Raw genomic sequence first — 21,141 nt, 5'->3', positions numbered from 1 at the left:
AGGAAAAGGGAGGGCGGGGAACCTGCAAAGCAAGTTGTTTTTCTCCTAAATTCTAGCACGGGACACATCTACCACGAACATCTCATGCATCCCATTTGATTGTATGTTCTCTATCCTAGGCCCATAGCAAAATATTTTTCTGCCACCAAAAAGAAGTTTAAAACAGCATTTAATAAATAAAAATCATTTAGGTGCTCCACCCAAGATACAACTTCAATATCTTGCTAAAGATAGTAATATATCGAAGTGAATAAATGCATCCATCAGATATGTGACAGGTATTCTGTTAAAATCTGGGAATACAAATATGGTAAACAGTGTTTGCTGTCCTCCAAGAACAAATAATTCAAGTTGGTGAGACTGGAACACCGTTCTGACTCTAAGTCCAGTGTTGTTTATATTCTTTCAGGCTTATTGGTATTATCTGATTTATACTAACTGTAAAATGACACTTTCTAAGCTTTCAGAAATGTTGGGCATGGTAAAGGAGCTTTGTTCAGGTGATTAAAGGGTGGGGCTTACATCACTCTTCCTCTATGCAATTATACCAAAATGGTTGGCAGAACTAAATAATTATGGTTTAAAAATTGCTTTATTCATAGAAACTATTCAATGGCATGCCAGCAGAGCTCAATAATCATATTGCCTTAAGTTGTTGTGTAAGAAGGGCTGAGGTTGTAATTGGCGAAAACACTAATTGGCTACCAAAGCAGGGAAATACCCGATAACAAGCAGAGCGGGGAATCGACTCCTTCGACGATCAATGTGGCCTGGCCCCGCCCCCTCCCTGGCCCCGCCCCCTTCGCTGGGAGCCAGGCTGCGGAGCGCAGATGGGCTCGATGAGCCGGGGCGCAGCTGCGGCGGAGCGGCCGACGCCGGCTGGACGCCCACCGCCTCCGCTCTCCGTCCTCTTGCTCCTCTCCCTGCTCCTTCCCGTCGCCGCCCGAGACCTCCCCGGGAGACCCAGGTACGGCAGCCCGCCTGGTCTCGGGCGGGGGAGGGAGGAGCGGGGGAGGGCGGTGGTGGGTGGTGAGGAGGAAAGAAATGGAGACGACGCCTGGGCTCCGCAACGTCCGCGCCGGGCTGCGGGCCCGGCCTGGGGGCCCGGGAGGGAGCCCCGAGCGGGAGGAGGCAGGGGTCGGGCCGGGGCGCTCTGAGGAAGGGCGACGGGGACGGGTGTGCGGGCGGGAGGAGCGCGGAGGCAGCGGGTGTCGCGGGGCGGGAAGGACCAGAGTTAGGAGCGGACCTGGTGCGACAGCTGGGGGAGGAGGGGGAGCCGCCGGCTGGAGGGCCGGGCTTGGGTCGGGATTTCAAAGGCTCGATGCCTAAAGTCTGGGAGGTTATGTGAATGGCAGCATCTCCTGGCTGTGTCCAGTTCAAGTCACCGGTTTCCCGGAAGCCGCACCAGCCTCGCCTGCGGACGGGAGAAGGGGAAGAGGCGTCCGAAAGGGAGGGGAGGCCGGGACAGGGAAGCCTCCGCCGGGGTGCCAGCCTTGCGCGAAATGAAACAGGGTTTCTCGTTACTTTTTGCCAACGTTTATTAAACGACAGGCTAGAAGTGTGTTATATGTAAAGGCCCTAAACAGAGAAAGTACTGCCTCTTGCAAAAATACATACATGACATTGTAAACGTAGGAGGATGGCATAAGAAGCAGACGGTAATGACTTTTTTTTAGGTGAATTGTACATCGCTGTTCTGCCCTCCATGATGAAATACATCATGAATTCTCTTATTTACATGTATACCTAGACACAGATACCTGAATGCATACGCGGTTTTGCAGAGATCATCTTAGGTAGAATATATATAAGTCTAATTTCTAAGCATGTTTTTTTTCTACGAGTCGTTTGGTACAGATACCAGTTGCCCTGTGGTTCATGATGCGTAGTTCATGAATCTGCCTGCTGCTTTGCTGATGGCTTTTCTGTTGGTCAGATGCTGGTTTCTTGCCTTCCTGAGGCTGATCCTGAACGTGGGTCTTGCTCACCATTAAGCTTGTAGCTTCACTGTATGTCTCATAAAGATGTTATGTAAGTCTGCCTGTTACTTGCTTTGGGAGGTTCAGGTAGCCCCTTTGTGGGGTTTAACATGCAAACAAAATACAGGAATAATGAAAAGCTCAGTTCTTTAGTTGCTTCCTTTGTCATTTGTGGGTTTCCCCCCCCCAGGGGTTCTGTGACATTTCTGCATGAGCAAATTATTCTGAAATCAAGGCTAGAGAAATAAAATGTGCCAGATGTGTGGGACAGAAATATTGTTGACTCTAGAGTTGTTTACTCAGGTTGCAAGCGTTTGTTTTTTCTTACACGTGGTTAAGTGTCTGGTTCAGAAGCATTTCTTATCAAAAGAAAGTGTCTATCAATTAGTTTTGACAGGAAGCCAACTTAAAATATTACTTTTACTTGATTTATGAAACTGGACTCTGGACTTGTTTATTTTTTTACTGCATACCATTAACCAACAAACCAATGTCCAGCTATACCTAATTTGAAAATCATCTTTGGTTTCCTCATGTGGAAGAAACCAAAGGGTTGTTATAGGGAGGTGGTCTTTCTAGAACACAGCTGTGTAACCTGATGGGCCACTAACTGAATAAATATAACTGATCACTCACAGCCATTGATTGAGGCCTATGTTTCTGCTATTTCAGTGAGCAGAGTGACTAACACTATTAATTTCTTATCTTTACTAAGCCTTAGCTTTCTTTTAGTTTTTAATGCCTATTTCAGAGGAGTAACAGGAAACACACATAAATCCCTGAGCACAGTGCCCAGCACACAGTAAAACTTTGGGTACTCCTTAACTAGTCTCATTATTCATCTGTCCTCTAGTCCAAGATACTGAAAACTCATATCTGCATGTGTCAGCTTTTACTCAAGAAAAATGTATGTTGCAGACTGAAGCATTTTTCTGGGAAAAAAATCACAATGCATATTAGCACATAAAAGGAAGTGAGACTTACTGTAAGAAAAACAAAACAAAACTGGATTTGTTGAACAGTTCTTACCAAACATCCCTTTTCTTGGCACACCCAGTGCTATTAGCTTCAGAACAGGATGTTAGAGTTTATAGAACTTTTTTGCATGTATTATCTGATTAGGCCATCCCAACTCCATGCAGAAGCCTAGAAAGCACTATTTTTTTTTAAATATTTTTATTGATTTTTAGAGAGAGAGGAAGGGAGAGAGAAAAACATTACTGTGAGAGCTAAGCTTTGGTCAGCTGCCTCCACGCCCCTACAAGGGATTGAGCCTGAAACCCAGGCATGTGCCCTGACCGGGAATTGAACTGTCAGCCTTTCGGTGCATGGGACAATGCCCAACCAACTGAGCCGTACCAGCCAGGGCTGGAAAGCACTATTTTACAGATGAGGGAACTGAATCATTGTTCAAGCAACTAACCTAAAGTGAGCACTAGAAGTGTTCTGCTGTTTTCTGACTCCAAGTTAAAATCCTAAGATATTCAATGTCTCACTTTCAGGGAAGCACCTCCTGCATTTTCCCCCTGTACAGTCTGCTTTTTCATGCACTTATTTCCTCCACATGTTCTCCTAAGAAAGTTACATCTAGTGTCTTACGGTTTTTACTATTCCTTGTGTATTGAGCCTACTGTGGAGGTCCCTGGAAAGGAGCAAGTGAGAAGAGAGTACTTGAAGTCAGAGAAGTGAAGGAGACCCCTTCACATAGGGCCTTGTACTCTATTGTAAGTACTTTACCTTATACCCCAGAGTTTCAGATCTGATGAAACCTATTTTCTCTTTAAGGTGGTAAGTACTTATTCTGCCGGGAAGTAGAAGAGTACTTCTAGAGTGAAAAAAAAACATGCCTCCCAAGTTCAAGCGCCACCTAAATGATGACGATGTCACTGGTTCTGTGAAAAGTGAAAGGGTAAGTTCAGAATCTTAGGCTTTAAAAAAAAAAAAGACTAAAAATACGTTTTCATTCCCTTTGTAAAAACTTCATTCCTTTCTTTGCTGAATAATACTCTGTTATATGGACGTACCACATTTTGTTTATCCATTCATCGGTTGACAAACATTTGGGGTTATTACCACTTTTTGGCTATTACGAGTAATACCACTGCTATGAACATTCATGTACAAGTTTTTGTGTGAACACACGTTTTCATTTATCTTGGTAAACACCTAGGAGTGGAATTTCTGAATTCCTCTAATAGAATTGCCCCGTGTTCAGTGTTTTGAAGAACTGCCAAACTGTTTCCCAAAGTGGCTGCACAGCTTTTACCTTCCCACCAGCAATATATGTATGTTCCCGTTTCTCCACACATCTCACCGCCAATTTCTTCTCACCAACACTTGTTCATTTATCTAGTGGTACCTCATTGTATTCCATTATCTTTTTTTGATATTGTATTTCTAGCACTAGTGTTTGTTCAATGAATGGGTATAAAAATACTGGTTTTCATATGTTTCTCAATGTACAGCTATAATACAAACACTTCATCTTTAGTATCATCACCCTCTAAGGCAAATAAACTATCATAAAGGTAATGATTATCCGTTAGTTATTAGCCAGACTAGCATTCCAGAAATATTTGTTGAGGAATTAAAGCATCTCCCTGAATATTATTGACTTTGAACATCTTTTCATGTGGTCATTGGCTATTCTTTTATTGGGAATTGTCAATTCCTCTCCTTTGATGATTTTCTGTAATGTGTCTTTTTCTTACTGGTTTGTCAGAGCTTTTTATATAATATAGATATTAGACCTTTGGTCCAAAAGTACGTTGCAGATTTTATTTCTGTCCAATCTGTTACTTACCATTTAACCTTGTTTATGATGTCTTATGTTCTTCATATTTTAAATGTTTATGTAATCAAATCCGTTAATCTTTATCTTTAAGACTCCTGGGGTTGTATGTTGCTTAGGAGTAACTTACCCATCTTAAGAGTTAAATACTATTTGATATACTGTCAGTCTTTGTGATTTCATAAATAAGTGCATTTAAGATCACATTTTCCTTTAAGTACTGCGACATACCCTGCGGTTTTGTTCTGTAATGTCCCAGAATCATTCATTTGTAACTAGTCTGTTAAACTTCCATTTACATTTTAATGTGTTAATTAGAAGAAAAGCGTTTTAAAATTTCCTTTTGTTATTTGTTCTCATTTCCATTGCATTCTGCCCAGAGAATGCGACCTCTGTAGGTTTTGGAATTTATTAAAATTCTTTTGAGGCTTATCCTTTCCTTGGATGTTTGAAAATAAAATTTGCTGAGTACAAGGTTCTGTATTATTTCTTTTTTGTCTTAGTTTCTCCATCTCTGAACAGTATGCTAACTCTGCCCTACAATTTTGAATGTAATTTAAGTAGCTTTTGCTTAATATATTCTGAAGCTATATTGTTACATTCATTGTTGTTAAATCTTCTTGGTGAACTGTGCATCTTATCATTATAAAATCTTTTTATTTATTGTGTAATGCCTTTGTCCTAAAATTCCTCTTTTATTAACATTGCTAACTCTAACATCCTTTTTGTTAGAATTTGCTGACGTCTCTCTCCCACCTCTTTTTTTCATCTCTTACTTGACATGTGTTTTAGGGGAATTTCTTGTAAACAGATGTTGGCTGGAAAATGTTGAATGTATAGTTTTTGTCTTTAAAAGGAGAAATTAAGCTGTTCACAGTTATCATGGTCACTAATCCATTGGGACTTTTTCTGCACTAGCTGGTCCCTCTGCTGGCCATGAATGCTCTTCACCCTGATCTTTGGTTGGCTCTTTGTTACCCATTGGATCTCAGCTTCAATTTCACCCTTGAGAGTGATTTTCCTTGACAGCCTAATCTCACTTAGTCACCCTGTCCCTTTCTATCCCATCACTGTTTTAATTCTCTGCATAGCATTTATCATCAGATATTTTTCTGTGAGATCTCAGACCTTGTCTGTGCTGTTCAGAGCTGGTGCTTGGTCCTTAGAACAGTGCCCAGCACATGGGAGATGCCCAAGCATCTCTGTTCAATGAAAGCTGGTTAGAGAGCAGCTGGAAAGCAGAAGGAAGAGAAGGCACTTGGCTTCTCCCGACTGCCCGCTGTCCTTACTCCACTCCCGCTTCAGAGACCTTTCTGCCCTGTGGTCAGTTACAGGATTCTGCTGTTAGAAGCATTTTCTTTAGAAAGTCTGCCATTGTGGTGCTAGACCTTTCAGCTTCCAGTGAGGCACATGTAATTACTCTTCCCCCTGGAAGCCTGGAGTTCAGAAATTTCCCCAGGACAGAACTTGTCTTATTACTCTCCTGACCAGGAATCTGAAAACTTCATTTTCTCTCTCTTTTTTTTTTTTTTTTTGTCGACAGAGAAACCTTTTGGAAGATGATTCAGATGAAGAAGAGGACTTTTTTCTGTAAGTTTTTTGAACAGCTTTATTGGGATGTAATTGATATATAAAGTATGCTATATGGGTTATGACCTATGTACTCTACACCTGTGAAGTCATCACCAAAATCAGATACTAAACAGCACCATCACGTCAGAAGTTTCCTCGTGCCCCGGGGTAGTCTCTCACTCTCCCAATCCCCAGGCAACCACCGACCTGCTTTCTACCACTGTAGTTTGTATTTTGTAGAATTTTTTTATAAGTGAAACCATACATTATGCCTCTTTTTTTTTACTGGCTTCATTCACTCTGCATAATTATTTTGAGATTCATCCATGCTGTCACATATATCAAGTTTGTTTCTTTTTATTTCTGATTAGTGTTCCATTGTATTAATATCCTGCAATTCATTCATTCACTTATTGATGGCTGTTTGGGGGGTAGTTCTAGTTTTCAGCTATTATAAAAAAGGCTGCTATAAACATTTCTGTACAAGTTTTTTGTGTGGACATCTGCTTTCTTTTCTTTTGGGTAAATATCTAGGTATAGACTGGTTGGTGTGTATACAGTTATTTTCCAAAGTGATGTCCCATTTTATATTCCACCAGTATCACATGAGAGTTCCAGTTGCTCTTGATCCCCACCAGCACTCTTTCATGTTAGCCATTCTTGTGGGTGTGTAGTGGTATCCCATTAGGTTTTAATTTGCATTTCTCTAATCATAAATTAGGTCAAACATCTTTTATGTGCATATTTTTCATCTTCATGTCTTTTTTGATGAGTTATACGTTAAAATCTTTTGCCCAATTTTAAATTTGTCTTATTAAGAGCTATTTATATAAGATCTTTTTAAGAAACAAATTCTTTGTCAGAGATGTTTTACAAATATTTCCTCCCAATTTGCAGCTAAATCTTTCATTTCGCAGCAGTATCTTTCAAAGAATCAAAGTTCTGATGAAATAAATTTATTAATTTTTTAAAAGTTATTTTTTGCTTATTTAAGAATCCTTTTCCAAATCTAGTGTCACTAAGATTTTCTTTTTTTTCTAGGAGCTTTATAGTTTTGGCTTTTACATTTAGGTCTATTATATATTTTAAATTAATTGTCATATATGGTTAAGTCAAGGAATTTTTTGTTTTTTATTTTTTGCATATTGCTATCCAATTGTGCTGCCACCATTTGATGAAAAGATTATTCTTTCCCCATTGAATTGCCTTAATACTTTGTCAGAATTAATTGACCTGATCAATCCTTCACATTTATGTTTAGAAAGGGATCTCCTACAAGCCTGGGTTTGTATTTACAGAGTCAGGAAGGATGATGTGCTGTTGCAGTTTACTCAAGATTAATGTAGAGACATGCCTAAGAGAAAACATCTACTTCCCCCTTTGTTATGATGTTGTGAAGTTTTTTGTAGAGGCTTTTTCCCCCTAAATAAAAACATTTCTAAAAAGTAATTAACAACCATGAAGCAATAAACAAAATGAATCCAATTACAGGAAATAGTATCATTTTTTGCAGGAAGGTCAGATGAAGTGGGAAGATAATTTCCTACAAGTGACAAGATTTCCATAGAGTCACAAAGCTAATTGCTGACATTACTGATTACGGTAAGAAGCCTTAGTCTACAGCAATAACTACCTGTTAAAAGGAACTCAGTGTTGGATAGCAGGCCAGATGCTTTGGTTAAATGAGTGATTACCTGAATGTAGTTTAGACACCCTGTGAGAATCACTAACTCTTCAGGCAATAGTTGTCACTGGAGGTTCACTCCCAAATCATGCTGTGCATCTTCCAAAGGACCTGGCAACACCAACACACTTGTCCACAATGCAACTGCTACACCCTGCAGTTTTGTCTGCGGGTTGAAAGGGAGATACATCAAGTAAAGTTCTTGAAATAATTTTTAAAAATTAATCAACACCCATGTTTATAGCAGCAATATTCACAATAGCCAAAAGTTAGAAGCAACCAAAGTGTCCATCAGTGGATGGAGAGAAACAAAATGTGATATATACGTACAGTGGACTATTAGTCTTAAAAAGGAAGGACATTCTGACAGGGCTACAACATGGATGAATGACATTATGCTGAGTGAAAGAAGCTGGTCACAAAAGGATACATTTTACATGATCCACTTAAATGAGGTCCCTAGAGTAGTTAAATTCATAGAGACATAAAATAGAGGCTGCCAGGGGCTGGGAGGAATGGGGACTGGGGAATTAGTGTTTAATTAGTACAAAACCCATTTTCTTTTGAGTTTTATAGTTTATACCTTATTCTCTATCATCAGAAGAAGACTTAAAATATCTAAAAGTGTTTTTATTTCCAGAATTTTAAAATGGATTTGTTAAAGTGATACAACATTTGACTATAAGAGAGAAATAATAATATGTTGATATTTTCATATACTCCCGCATTTCTCTTTAGCCATATTGTTAAGTTTAAGATGAGTAATCAAAAAGCATACGTAAATTTTTAGTGTTTTGAATGGATTTTTCTCGGCATCCATCCCTGATAATCAGCATTTCATTATAGCCCAAATTCAAGGTGAATTGTACTTTTAGTTTTCTATAATTGATCATAAAGCTATTCATACTCACTGGCACTTTCATTGTTATGGTATTTCAAAGATTAATCATTAGAACATCCTGTGTGTAACTAAGGACAACATAAATCCTAATTTCTCTGAAAGTTATATTCAGAAGAATTAGGTTAATTGAGACATGATTACATACCATTCAGTTCCAGCAATACCAGTAAAATGTGGTTCTTTATGGTAAATGACTATTTAGAATTCACCTTGACTGAGTGTATTTTCTGTTTTTGTCTTTGTTTTTTTAATGCTCTCATTATTCATGTGTACTGGGTATTTTGTTTTCAGAAGGGGACCATCTGGACCAAGATTTGGACCTAGAAATGATAAAATTAAGCAGTAAGTTTTTGAGACACTCATTTGTTTAAATGATTATCATTATTCTCCGTGGACCATAGGTGGGCAAACTATAGCCTGTGAGCCATATCTGGCAGCCACCTGTGCTTGTAAATAAAGTTTTATTGGAATACAGTCTGCCTATTTGCTTTCTTATTATCTAGGGCTGCTTTCAAACCACAATGGCAGATCTGAGTAGTTGTGACAGAGACCTTATGCCCACAAAATCTAAAATAGCTTTTATCTACCTGGCCCTTTATAGAAAAAATTTGCTGAGTCCTGATATAGACAAAATATAACTGCTGGGTTTAAAAAACCCAGTAATTTTTATTTTCACAAAGCTACCTCTGAATCATAGCTAGAGAAATGCAATTCCTGGTTCATGGTTTTTCTTAACTTGATTACCTTATATCAAATCCACTTATTTAGCACAATCTCAGGATCTATTTTGGTTTTAAATCTATAGCTTGAGCCTCATTTTCAGAATAACAAAAGCAATGTAATAGGTTTAGTTTTTTGAAGTACAGTTGTCTTTTTGTATACTTCCAGAATTTTTTTCATATTTGTTACTTATTCTAACCCATATACTGATCTAAGTTTTATGGCCAATTTCAGTTTAAAGCCTTTGTTCTGTGTATTGTTGGTGGCAGATGATGGATAATGCTGTAGTGACTGTAGCTAATGTTAGAAAGTACGAGTCCCGACAGAAGGGAGAAGGAATGGATGGAGCCATGAAGTAGCCATGGAAACTGACCAGGCCTCACAGACTAACTGGAGGAAAAACTGAATGGCTCAGGTTCCAGCTGAGGAGGGATAGGCTGCCCTGATTCTGAGCATACATGGCCCCTCATGGGAAGGGTACTGTAATGGGGAATCATATTTTTGGTGAGATACTTGGAGTATAGTCAGGTAGCTATTGCTGTGAAGAAAAATGTCCACATTTAGTCTAATCCTAGCTCATGGATTCTGAAATATAGAACCAGGGTACCAACAAATTGGAGTATAGGATGTTTTCATTTTCTGTTGCTGTGTAACAGATTGCCCTGAATTTAGTAGTCTAAAGCAAGACACATCTGTCATCTCACGTTTCCCATGGGGCAGGAGCTCAGTCACTGCATAGCTGGGCCTCTGCACAGGGTCTCAAAAGCCTAGAATCAAGGCATCACCATGCCTTATTTCACAAATTAATATAAGGTTTTTTTGCCTAATGAGTAGAGCAACAGGAAAACTAGACAGTTAAAATATTAAACATGGAAGTCTGTGTTAGTGGTCTCCGGAGTGAGAGAAGGCAGCTGGAAACCAGTTATTAAATTTTTGAATTTATATTAAACCTTCATTGGACAGCCTGAAATTTGGATAGAACAGGCCCTCATCGGCTGACATAAAAGGAAATCCTATTTTTATTTTGAAGAACAACAAAGTTTTTCCTCGTTGCTCCATTGGGGGGGGGGGGCTTCAAACCTTCCCAGGTGTTGCCAGTTGCCTTAAACTCTGTTTAAGAGAAAACTGATGAACCAGGAAGAGTTTTGCCCATTGAGCATCAGTGGCCTAGAGCAAACCTTACATTTCCATTTGGGAAACCAAGTATTTTCATGAGCTTCTAACATACCTGGGCCAACTCCTTTGGTAGTCCTAGTGTGTGAACTGTACAGCACACTGAGGTTACAGCTGTGTCCGTGTGATGCCTCAGCTCCCTGCTGAAAAGAAAATGAAGCTGATTGGCCAGAGTCAAGCTGTTTGACTAAATGCTGCAGTTCCTGAGCATTCTGACAGCCCCTTTCATTTGCAGAAACAGGGCTGAAACTAACGCTTAAGTTCAATGTTACTTTTATTTCTATCATGTCGTCTTTCATTACCGGAGGCATTAATTGCTATAATACCTTAAACTTTAACATTTCATAGTTTTAAAAATTATAAAATTCTCAAAAGGAAAATAAACGTTTTTAATCTTTTTTTAAAACTAGTGTTCAGAACCAGGTGGATGAAGTTATTGATGTCATGCAAGAAAATATCACAAAGGTAATTGAAAGAGGGGAGAGACTAGATGAACTTCAGGACAAATCAGGTACAAACATTTCACATATTTCTCCATATTAACCTGTTTCAATAGTGTACTTCTCCCATTTTTCTAGCCGAAGTTTAGGAGCTTTGACTTAGGAAAACAGTATTTGGTTCTTAGCTGACGACTTTAACATTTTCACTTTAGCTCCCTTTACTTTGAATCATCTTGTTGTTGTATTATTTCTTCAGGTGATCAGTTGAGAATGGAAAATTTAAAAATTCATTGTTGAGGGGTCATAGTGCAGTTTTTTCTTTTTTCTTGATGTGCTTTGTATTTTTCATGAGCTCCAGGAGGAGGGGTCTAATCACATTTACTTCAAATATGCCTGATCATTTTATTTCTTCTTTGGTAACTTAGTAACCTTTCTTTACTTGCAGATGTCTGTCTCTGTGCCTGTAATAGTTCCTGGCACATACTAAGTATTCAGATATTGTTTCAACGATGAGTGGCTCAGTATCTGACTAGTCCTTGATAGACTTGTGTAAGCAGAAAGCTTATTTAACCACTTTTAAAATTCATAGTTTTGCTTCTAAACCAGTCACTTTTGGAGTCTTCTAAGAATAGAACCTCCACCTGTTGATTTTTTTCTATAGACGTGCCAAGTACTTGAATTTTTAAAGAATATTTTCTTACCAGAATTCCTGTTTGTTCGAAAGCTTGAGGCGCTGGAAAGACCTCTCTTAATCTTATTGTGAAAATGGATTAAGCAAACTGACCTGCAGTGATTTTTTTTTTTTTTTACAATGCAGAATGTCACAGTTTGTGGGTGGAGGAAAGGGAGGGTGTTGTTTTCATGCTTAAAGGGAATAAATTTATAGAAGTAGAAATTAATACTTCCTTGTCTTTGTGTAACTAGATAAAAGAATCCCGTTATGTCGTCTAATCCTTGTCTCCATCCTCTGTGTGATACAGAAAGCTTATCGGATAACGCAACCGCTTTCAGCAACAGATCCAAACAGCTCCGGCGGCAGATGTGGTGGCGTGGGTGCAAGGTGAGTAAATGAAGCCGTGGAAAGGGTGGCAGCGCTCGCATGCTGTCCAGAGTCAGGAGGGGCAGGGCCCCTCAACTACAAGCTCCGTGAGGACAGACACTCGCTTTCCGTGGTGTCTTCTGAACCTGGGGCGGGTGGAAACTCAGTAAATGTTTGTTGAATGGTTAATGGCTTGGGGACAGAAATAATTAATGGATTTGAGCAATGCCTAAAAGGTGGTTTTCATGGATTTCTTCATAGACAGTTACCACATTTTATTAATAATTTAGCTACCTCTAAGCTTAAAACAAATATTAATTTTTCTTAGAATTTATTATTAGTACCTTTTGGAGCCGCCTATAGCATTATATACAGATATTTTTAAAAATGAAAACTAAAAATAATTTTTTTGAAAGGGAGAAAAAAGCATTTTATGTGTCAGGATATGGCAGATGTGGCTAAGAAAAAAATTTCACTCATTCTAGAGAAATAAGAAAGAAAAGAAAATTTTAACAAAGAAAAAATGAGGATTATTATGTACTAATATATTCCTGCAAAACACTTTGTAGAAATGAATTTACTTCTTAAATCAAGTATGGCTGCTAGTCATTAAACAGGAGATTTTTTTTGAGAGTTTATAAATATGAGCAAATCTTTTCCCTTTCCTCCTGATTCTGTGTATCATTTTTGGTGGTGGTGAAATCTTAGACATAAACCCATTGTTTTTAGTCTCTCATTTTCAAGTTTGGCAATAAGTTTCTAAATTTCACTTTCACATACACTAAGGATTTCTTCCAAGATTTGCATTGGATTTACTTATTTTTGTCTGCCTGCCTGTCGAGACCTCTTACTTTCAGAAGTAGAACATAGGAAAGAAATATGTCCCATTGCTCCTCTTATCTAGAATTTAAATTTCCTATTTTCTTTAAATTTCTATTTCTATAGAAGTTTTCTATTTCAGAGACTAATTTGGAAGAACCCTCACCATCTCTCCCCACACACACACCCATTCACCTAGCCCTGGAAAGGTGGTCAGAGTGTGCATTGCCTAGCTTTTCTCAGCGCTGTCTAAAGATTTTGTATTTTATGGGGTTAAGATCAGAGGAATAGTAAGCTTTTAAGGGGGAAGTTGAATTAATTTTAAAATGATATTTAAAGTAGTCTCTGTCACTACCATTTGCTGGATTGAGTTCAAAATTATTTAGAAGGGCTTAGAGGAGGGACACAGAGACAGAAAGCAGGTCAGAGGTCGCCATTGGGTCAGGGTAGAGGATGGAGATAGACCACAGCAGAGCATGAAGGAACTTTGTGGAATGCTAGAAATGTCTTGTATTTGATTGTGCTGGTGGTTGACAACTACATATTTGTCAAAACCCATCAATATGAACTTTAAAAGGGTGAATTTTATTTCTATGAAGTGTATCTCAGTACACCTGACTTTAAAAATAAATAAGTGAACAGAATTCTCCAGTGGGTGGGGAGGGAGAATCACTGACACTGTCTTAAGCATCCTGGAGGCTCTTATGCATCTGGTGGTAAAAAGATTTTTGTCCATGTCACTTGGAAGAAAAGTGCTTTAGACACACATGTCACATCACTGCCATTTTTGGTTGTACACATTCCTGACAGTGTTAGAGACCTAAGGGAAGAAACTATCTATTGAGATGTTTTATAGTGATATTGGTGTTTCCATTTAAATGCTCTAAGCCTAGCACATATTAGCAGGGCAAGTTGTTGTATGTATGGGTAAAGTTGAAAAATGGCCATAAAATTCCAAATTACTCTAGAAATGTTTTTAGGTTAAATAAAAAGCAAAGAACCCATATATTCTCTGAATCACTTTGTCCCTAAAGTACTTTAGTTTATAGTGAAATGCGGACGCAGACAGGTACTGATAATGTACTTCCAGTATCCATCTGACCTGAGTCTGCCTCTACAGTTTTTGGTTATCATAATAATAATAACAAGTACCTGGTGTCTGGATTGCAGAGCTTCCCTGTGCTCTCTTGGTCACTTTGTTCTTGTCATGGATGTGAGACCACTGCAGTGTCACCAGTAGTTCTGCTTCATTGGCTACTCCTGGTTGCCATTTGTGATACTCACAGAATGTTCATGTGTTTACAATAACTGGGTATCTTTTTTTCCAACTGAACCATCTTTAATTGATCATCTGTGAAAATCTTTGATGAAAATAAGACTTTCATTTGAATTCATCAGGAAAATCAAATCAATTTATAATTTATGTGTTCTAGGATTAAATGAATATGACATTAGAGAGAGAAATGTGAACTTAAAATATTAGCTCACTAAGAACTAATCTTACGTATTCTCCGCAACTGTGAAATGGACACAGAGAATGCTTTCAGCCACATTATTTATTACACAAGATTATTCATGGAGACTCTAAATTCCCTTCCTCAAAACAGATAAAACTGCCAGGAAGAAAGTAAGGGGAGCCCAAACTCACAGAATTCTCATCTCCTTTGAGAATAGTGCTATTTGCTGCCTTGTACTGTGTGTGTGTGAAATCATTTGTGTTGGATGGCGGAGCTGTTTATCCTGTCCTGATGCTTTTTAAAGAGCTGCTAAAATCCCGTACTTTTCCTGGTCTACTATTAGAAATAAGTGCAAGAAATCAGAAGTCCAGGTCCATGGAGACTTTGATTACTGTCCACTGGGCAGTGAGCCTTGAACAGAAAAATCCAGGCAAGCAAAATGCTCAAATTTGGGGAACCCTGACTGTTAACAAAAAGATACAAATAGCCAGCAAGTTCATTTGAAAAAATAGTTGAAAGCCTCTAAAGGGATGAGCCTGCTCACTGATGAGTTAGTAGCCTATGGTACTAACAGAACAGACAATCGTGTGAATAAAGTCAGCATTGATACTAATACCCTTCTGCCTTTTGTGTGTTGTAGATTAAAGCCATCATGGCCTTGGTTGCAGTCATCCTTTTGTTGGTGATCATCAGTAAGTATTTATGGGTTATTAATTTGGGGGAGTATCATTTGTTCTGGGGTTCATTTTAATTCCCTTTTTAATTTGTTTTCAGTTGACCTGGTATGACTGTCAGGATTGAGTTCTGATTTCTGACTGGAGTCAAGAGCTCTTTGCCTAGACTCTGTGATCTCTGAAAATGCTCCTAAATCATATGCAAACACAGGGCTAAGTGCTTTGTTTGAGGACAGATACGGCTCCTGTTGCACCAGGGCTGTGGCACTCACCTGCTGGTTGTTACTAACATTCAGAAATGGCAGCTTGCGTTTCTTAGTATCGTGTTTGAAGGACAAATCTAGATAAGTTCTCCAGATGAATTTTTTGTTGTTTCTGTTTTCGATTTGAGGTTGATTTCAGTCATTAATATCCTTAATATTATTTTTAAAGTAAGATCATTTTTTATATCTCCTTTTCTCCAAAGCCTCTTTCCCTATGTTTTCAGGGACTTTATGGAGATTTGGAAAGTGTCTCAAAATAATCATTTGAAAAATTCCATGGTAATAATTCTATCTAAAGAGAAAAGAGTTTTGTTGCAAAGAAATTGAGTCGATCCTCACTCATATTGGTGGATTCGGGTTTGCGAATTCACCTGCTAGCAAACAGTGATTTGTAACCCACATCAGTACTTGTGTTGCATTCACAGTCATTGTATTCAGAACAGTGAAAGTCTGAGTACCTGAGCTCACGTTCCTAGCTGATGTCTGACGAGGCCATGCCCTGCCTTCTGGTTTTGCTCTCGTAGAGTAAACGAGTGTCCTTCAAAGTCCAGTGAGTGCCACGTTTCTCATACATGTGCGTTTCGTTGGTGGTCTTGCTGTCTAACATGGCCCCCATGTGCAGTGCTGACGCCCATCCATGTTGCTGCATGCAGGAAGACTGTGATGGGCGGTCAGAAGAAAATCGGCTGTTCACTAGGCTTCAGTTAGGCCTCAGTTACTGTGCTCTCGGCCATGAATTCAGTGTTAATGATTCAACAGCATATATTACATAGGGAGTCTTTCAACAGAAATGCACATAACACAAGGTTATGAATTGATCTGTTGACAAAATATGCCCAGGGGCTCGTAGGACTTTAACCCTGTATTTCCCATAGGAACAATGGGAAACACTGATTCAGTGTTTGTGGTGACTGTATAGAACGTAACTACTGCAGATACCAAGATTCAACCATACACTGTGGTGGTAAACAGAAAACCTGCCAAGACCAAAAGGTTTTCACAGAGAAAGGGTTTGTTGAGCCAAGTGCTAGCCAGCAAAGGACCAGGTCCTGGGCATGAAGTCTAAACACCAGCATCAGGGCTGGATGGAGAGGACAGGTCTGCTGTCCTGGAGGGACTGGCTCTTTGCTGTGCTTCAGGGAGACAGCAGCATCACTAGTGATGTTACCTAAGGTAACAGATTCTTAGTCCTGTGCTCATGGGAGGCAGCATCCCGCCAGGAAACAAGAGCTCGCCCAAGAGTGTATTTGCCATCCTCTTTTCCAGGCAGATTTCCAGCAACTGTGAGGGATTGTGAAATTCTGATTAAGGAATTAGCCTTCCATGACTGAGTAAGGGTAACCGTTGCAGTGAATATGTACATCTAGATCCGTATCTTTCTAGTGACAATAGTAACTAAAACCAGCGGTCTAAAACACAGGGGAGTTGACCAGCTTGGGGCAGCAGGATCAGAATGGTCAGCGCTCCTAAGGACAAGGTGACTATAGCGGTTATAAGCTAAGTGTGAGAATTCTGCATAGTCAAGTTCAGTGTTGAAGGTATGCACTGGCCTGGTCCAGACTCGGGCGGAAGCAGTTTTCTTCCCTGTCGGAGACAGGTGTGCAGATCATCCAGGTGGATTCTCCCTATTAAAGTGGGGATGTGGGTCCAGGAGTCAGGTCCCTCCAGCTTGGCTGCATGAGATTCACAGGAAGTACCTGGAAAGGACCTTCTAGCAGGGTCGTAAAGAAATCTTTCAAGGATATCTGTTCCAGAAATTTCTCTGAAGATAAAGCTTACCTGCAAAAGGTATCAGAGTAAAAGTACCCTGTGTAAATGACAGAGACCAAAATTACATGGTCAAAGGTCTGATACAACACAACTGACGAAGAAATGTGCTTTTCTCTGCAACACACATTTTAAAATAACTAGAATTCCAAATGAAAATATCAGGACATGGTAGATTCTTGGAAATGTTACATAGTTTCTAAAAAAGAACATTTGTTTTAATGGCAATAATGTATGCGTGCAAACACAAGTTATTTTTTATTTGACAGTGCTTCCTGCTTCCCGTGTAATTTTAACGTAGCACATGGGCCTCATAAGCTTAATTTCCCCTTTTGTAAAGAGAAATTTTCTTTGAAATCTTTCAGGGACCCTTTTAGATAACATGCACGGTTCAGCCCCGCCCATATTTCTTATACATCAGCACTGGCCTGGGTTCCTGCAGAGGGGCTGAAGGATGTTTGGGGGTTTTGATTTCCCATGATTTAAAAATTTTGTTCTTGATCAACCAAGACCAAGGAATTGTTTGGGGTCTGAAATGTGCTACTTGTGAGTGCAGCTCCTAGGTTGGTGGCTCCTCTCTTACATGATTCAGAGGAGCCTGGGCACCACACAGTGTTCAGGGGGCCTCGAGTACTCAGGTGAACAAGCCTTTGTGTGTACCAGACAAGCAAGAAATATTCCTTCTAAGCCTGAAACAGGGGATATGGTTTTTTGTTGGGGACCCTGTGAGACAGCTGCATATCTAAGACATTGAGTAGACACTTCTGCAAAGGTTTCTTGTCACCTGGAAACACCCCTGAGAGGCCAGAAGGAGCAGCTCTTCGAAGTGAAAATAAGCATCATAATTTCTGAGCTGTAATTGCATCAGATGGCCACGAGATGTCACTGTAAGCTCAGTTATTAGAAAAAATGAAAAACAAAGGTCCTGGTGAAAAACAGAATAATAATAATAATAAAGCTGACTCGAGAGTGTCCCTCATAACTCACCAGTCAGATGAGGGAACCCCCCCACACATGGTTCATGTCTCACACAGCCTCTTACGGACTTTTGTTGAGGGATTACCCTTCCTGGCCCCATAAAGGTGTGGGCACCACACTCATCTCCAGAGAGTTCTGTCCTTTCTGATCCTTGGAAAGATCGAATTCTGCTACTGACAAGATACGTTAAATGAAAAACTTTCACGGCTGAAAGCTTTTCACAGAGAAAGACTTTGTTGAGCCAAGTGCTAGCCAGAAAAGAACCAGGTCCTGGGTCTTGAAGTCTAAACTGCCCACCACTATCAACTGTTTAGCCTGTCTCCTCTGTCCCTTCCACCCTGCTGTGATTTAATATAGAATGTCTCAGGACTTTCTCCTTGTCAGGGACAATTGGAAAATGTGGAATAGCATTAAGAAGAAAATAGAGTTCAGCTGTGATCTTTCCACACAGAGCTAGCTACTGTTACTGTAACTTTTATATATATGTCAAGTCTTTTGCTGTTAACATATAAACATGTTTTTCAAAAACTAAGATATACATATAATTTTTTATTAATATATTATAAATATTTTCTCATGTTACTGAATATTTTTTAAATATTTTAGCAGCTGTATGTTAAGGTTCTGCCATAATCCGTTTGATCAAAATGCCAGCGTTAGACGTTCAGGTGCATTTGTAATGGTTTAGCTTCTCCATTCCCACTCGTTATCTTTCCCTTCAGCCCAGAGGTCAGTCCTCATTACCTGCTTCCAGAGTGGACACAACTGCACGTAGGACTGTTGTTTCTAGCATGGCATGTGGGTCAGATTTTTATATGGTCCTTCTTCGTGTTTCTCTTGCAGTTCTTACAGTTGTGAAATACCGCACTTGATTTGATGACGGAGATCTTCATTAAACAACGTCTGGGACAATAATAATAATAAAAGATTGCTGTATAATTTAAATGAAACTTATGTATATAACTTTCAAAACTTCTTTTTCAAGAAACTGAGAGGCAAGTATCACTTCAAACTGGAGCATTGAGAATATCCAGTATCATTTTTCTTTCTAGCAAAATGTGCTTTTAATAATTATGTTCAAGGCCAAGACAGCCAGCGTCTGTTTTCCCCCATTCCAAGGATCTAATTTGAACCGAGATGCTTGCCAGTTCACTATTTGTGTCTGTAGTTCAACTTTGATAGGAGATTTCCTACCGTGTCTTTAATGGCATAAGGACATGCACTCTTGCGTTCAGGTAGGGGGTCAGGAAGCCTGTGTAGCCAGCCATTCCATCACTATTCGCAAGAGGCTTCTCACATTACAGTTGCTTTGCAGTTCCCACAAGCTAAGTGTCATGAACACTACTGCCTTCAGCTGTGACTAAAAACATTCCAGTAAATCTATTTTTGACTGTATAAGGGAATGTGTAGTAATTTCTTGGCATTTGAATTATGGAAATGGGACTTTTAAATGGTGTGAAAAGCACAGTAGTATGGCACCATGAAACGAGATAATAAAATTATTGGAGAATGTCATTGTAGTTTTTGGAAGTGTCCACCATCTCCACAAGCCATGGTCCCGTCCCCCTCAGTCAGCCTCCAGGAAGGAGGGACCAGTCCTGAGGGGAGTAAGAGCAACCCACAGGGAACTCACTGCCTGATTTGCTCGTAGCTCTTCTCTTTAACTCCCACTAGTCCTGTACCAGGAGTGCTAAAGGAAGCAAAGTCAGCTGCTGAGAATTTGCTGTTTTTGCACCTGATCATCCCCTGGAAGACACATGTCGAACAATCAAGAGTCAAATCAGCTGCAGTAATAAGTGTAAGGTCAGGAGCCTGGGTGATCAAACGCTAGGGTCACCGTCACTCTCAGTCTGTTTTGAGAACAGTAAAATACGTTAACTTTATTACAATCTGCCAACCTCCCTGTGTTGTTTAGACTGGTCAGAGTAAAAATAAATCCTCTGTTGAGTTGAGGAAGCTTCATAACGAAGTCAGAGGTTCTACAGAACTTGTGCACTGCACATACAAATATATGTAACTATCACCCTCAATTTGAAATAGGTTCATAGAAAACACCAGTATTTATAGGGGGGAATGATCCTATATAGGGGTTTTTTGGTCATTTTAACTCAAATGTATGAAACATAGAATCTTTTTTTAAAAAAATTCTGCAGGATTAGCACTAACAAGCAAAAATGTTCTGTTTCGAGTAGAAAGAATTTTGAAGGGAGGAAACAGATTTAGGGAGACTCAGACACCTGCAGGTTATGAAAATCTAAATGTAATGGCTAAATTTTCAGTTCACTAAGAACATTTAAGGAGAGAGAAAGGCCTTACATACTTTAGAGTGTTGTCCCCCATCTCTCCACTCTTTGTAAATGTCAATTAATGTAAATAACATAGTAAATACTAAATCTTTTGACAAAATAGGATACCCAGGAAAATGAGCATTTTTAGAATTTCAGTAGTGGATATAGTTCAGCACTGGAAATATTTTAACTGAATGGACAGAATCAGTCCTAACGTGTATATGTCATTTTTCTCGGTTTGGAACTAGACTCATCGGTGGTTAATTTTCTATTAGTTGGTACAGAACTCTGTTTCTCCATACCTTTCAGTAAAGATGAAGGTTATTTCTCAAGAAGAATCCAGATTTCCACTGTTTTCTTTTAATAAAGTATGCAACTTTTAAAGAAATATTAAAAAATAAAATTATAAACTTATTTTTTTAAATTTTAACCACAAAAAATAAAGGAAATGTTTATATGACAATATTGTATATAAATAGTTCTCTTTGCGTTTAAATATATTCCTGCCGGGAACCCTGGTGGCGGACGTGCCCCGTGAGAGCTTCGCACTAGTGCTGCCGGATTAGTTCGTCGTTCCAGCTTTCTCAGCGCTGATT

General features: G+C 39.2%; 1 protein-coding gene across 4 annotated transcripts; it reads left to right on the top strand.

The window, feature by feature from the left end:
- Window positions 1-866: 866 nt before the first annotated feature.
- Window positions 867-21,008, top strand: VAMP4 (vesicle associated membrane protein 4). 4 transcript variants are annotated; one of them, XM_087828274.1, is made up of 8 exons: window positions 867-967; window positions 3,765-3,888; window positions 6,314-6,360; window positions 9,219-9,269; window positions 11,231-11,331; window positions 12,185-12,320; window positions 15,216-15,267; window positions 19,101-21,008. In XM_087828274.1, the coding sequence occupies exons 2-7, from the start codon at window positions 3,823-3,825 to the stop codon at window positions 15,259-15,261; spliced, it is 447 nt and encodes a 148-aa protein (XP_087684400.1). In that variant the 5' UTR covers window positions 867-967; window positions 3,765-3,822; the 3' UTR covers window positions 15,262-15,267; window positions 19,101-21,008. The 4 variants fall into 4 exon arrangements, with proteins under 4 accessions (XP_087684400.1, XP_016077083.1, XP_016077081.1 ...); XM_016221597.2 differs by lacking the exon at window positions 867-967 and adding an exon at window positions 1,582-2,031 and having other exon boundaries at window positions 11,231-11,285; window positions 12,241-12,320; XM_016221595.2 differs by lacking the exon at window positions 867-967 and adding an exon at window positions 1,582-2,031.
- The last annotated feature ends 133 nt before the right edge of the window (window positions 21,009-21,141 follow it).

This window comes from Miniopterus natalensis, chromosome 19, assembly GCF_054644295.1.
Source record: "Miniopterus natalensis isolate mMinNat1 chromosome 19, mMinNat1.hap1, whole genome shotgun sequence".
Taxonomy (NCBI): domain Eukaryota; kingdom Metazoa; phylum Chordata; class Mammalia; order Chiroptera; family Miniopteridae; genus Miniopterus; species Miniopterus natalensis.
Note: the sequence above shows the minus strand (reverse complement) of the source record. Positions and strands in the feature narration are given on the sequence as shown.

Coding starts and splice junctions, on each gene's coding strand:
- VAMP4 (XM_087828274.1), top strand. CDS start 3,823: ATGCCTCCCAAGTTCAAGCGCCACCTAAATGATGACGATGTCACTGGT. Junction 9,270..11,230: donor AGAAATGATAAAATTAAGCA/GTAAGTTTTTGA, acceptor TTTTAAAACTAG/TGTTCAGAACCAGGTGGATG. Junction 11,332..12,184: donor TGAACTTCAGGACAAATCAG/GTACAAACATTT, acceptor TTGTGTAACTAG/ATAAAAGAATCCCGTTATGT.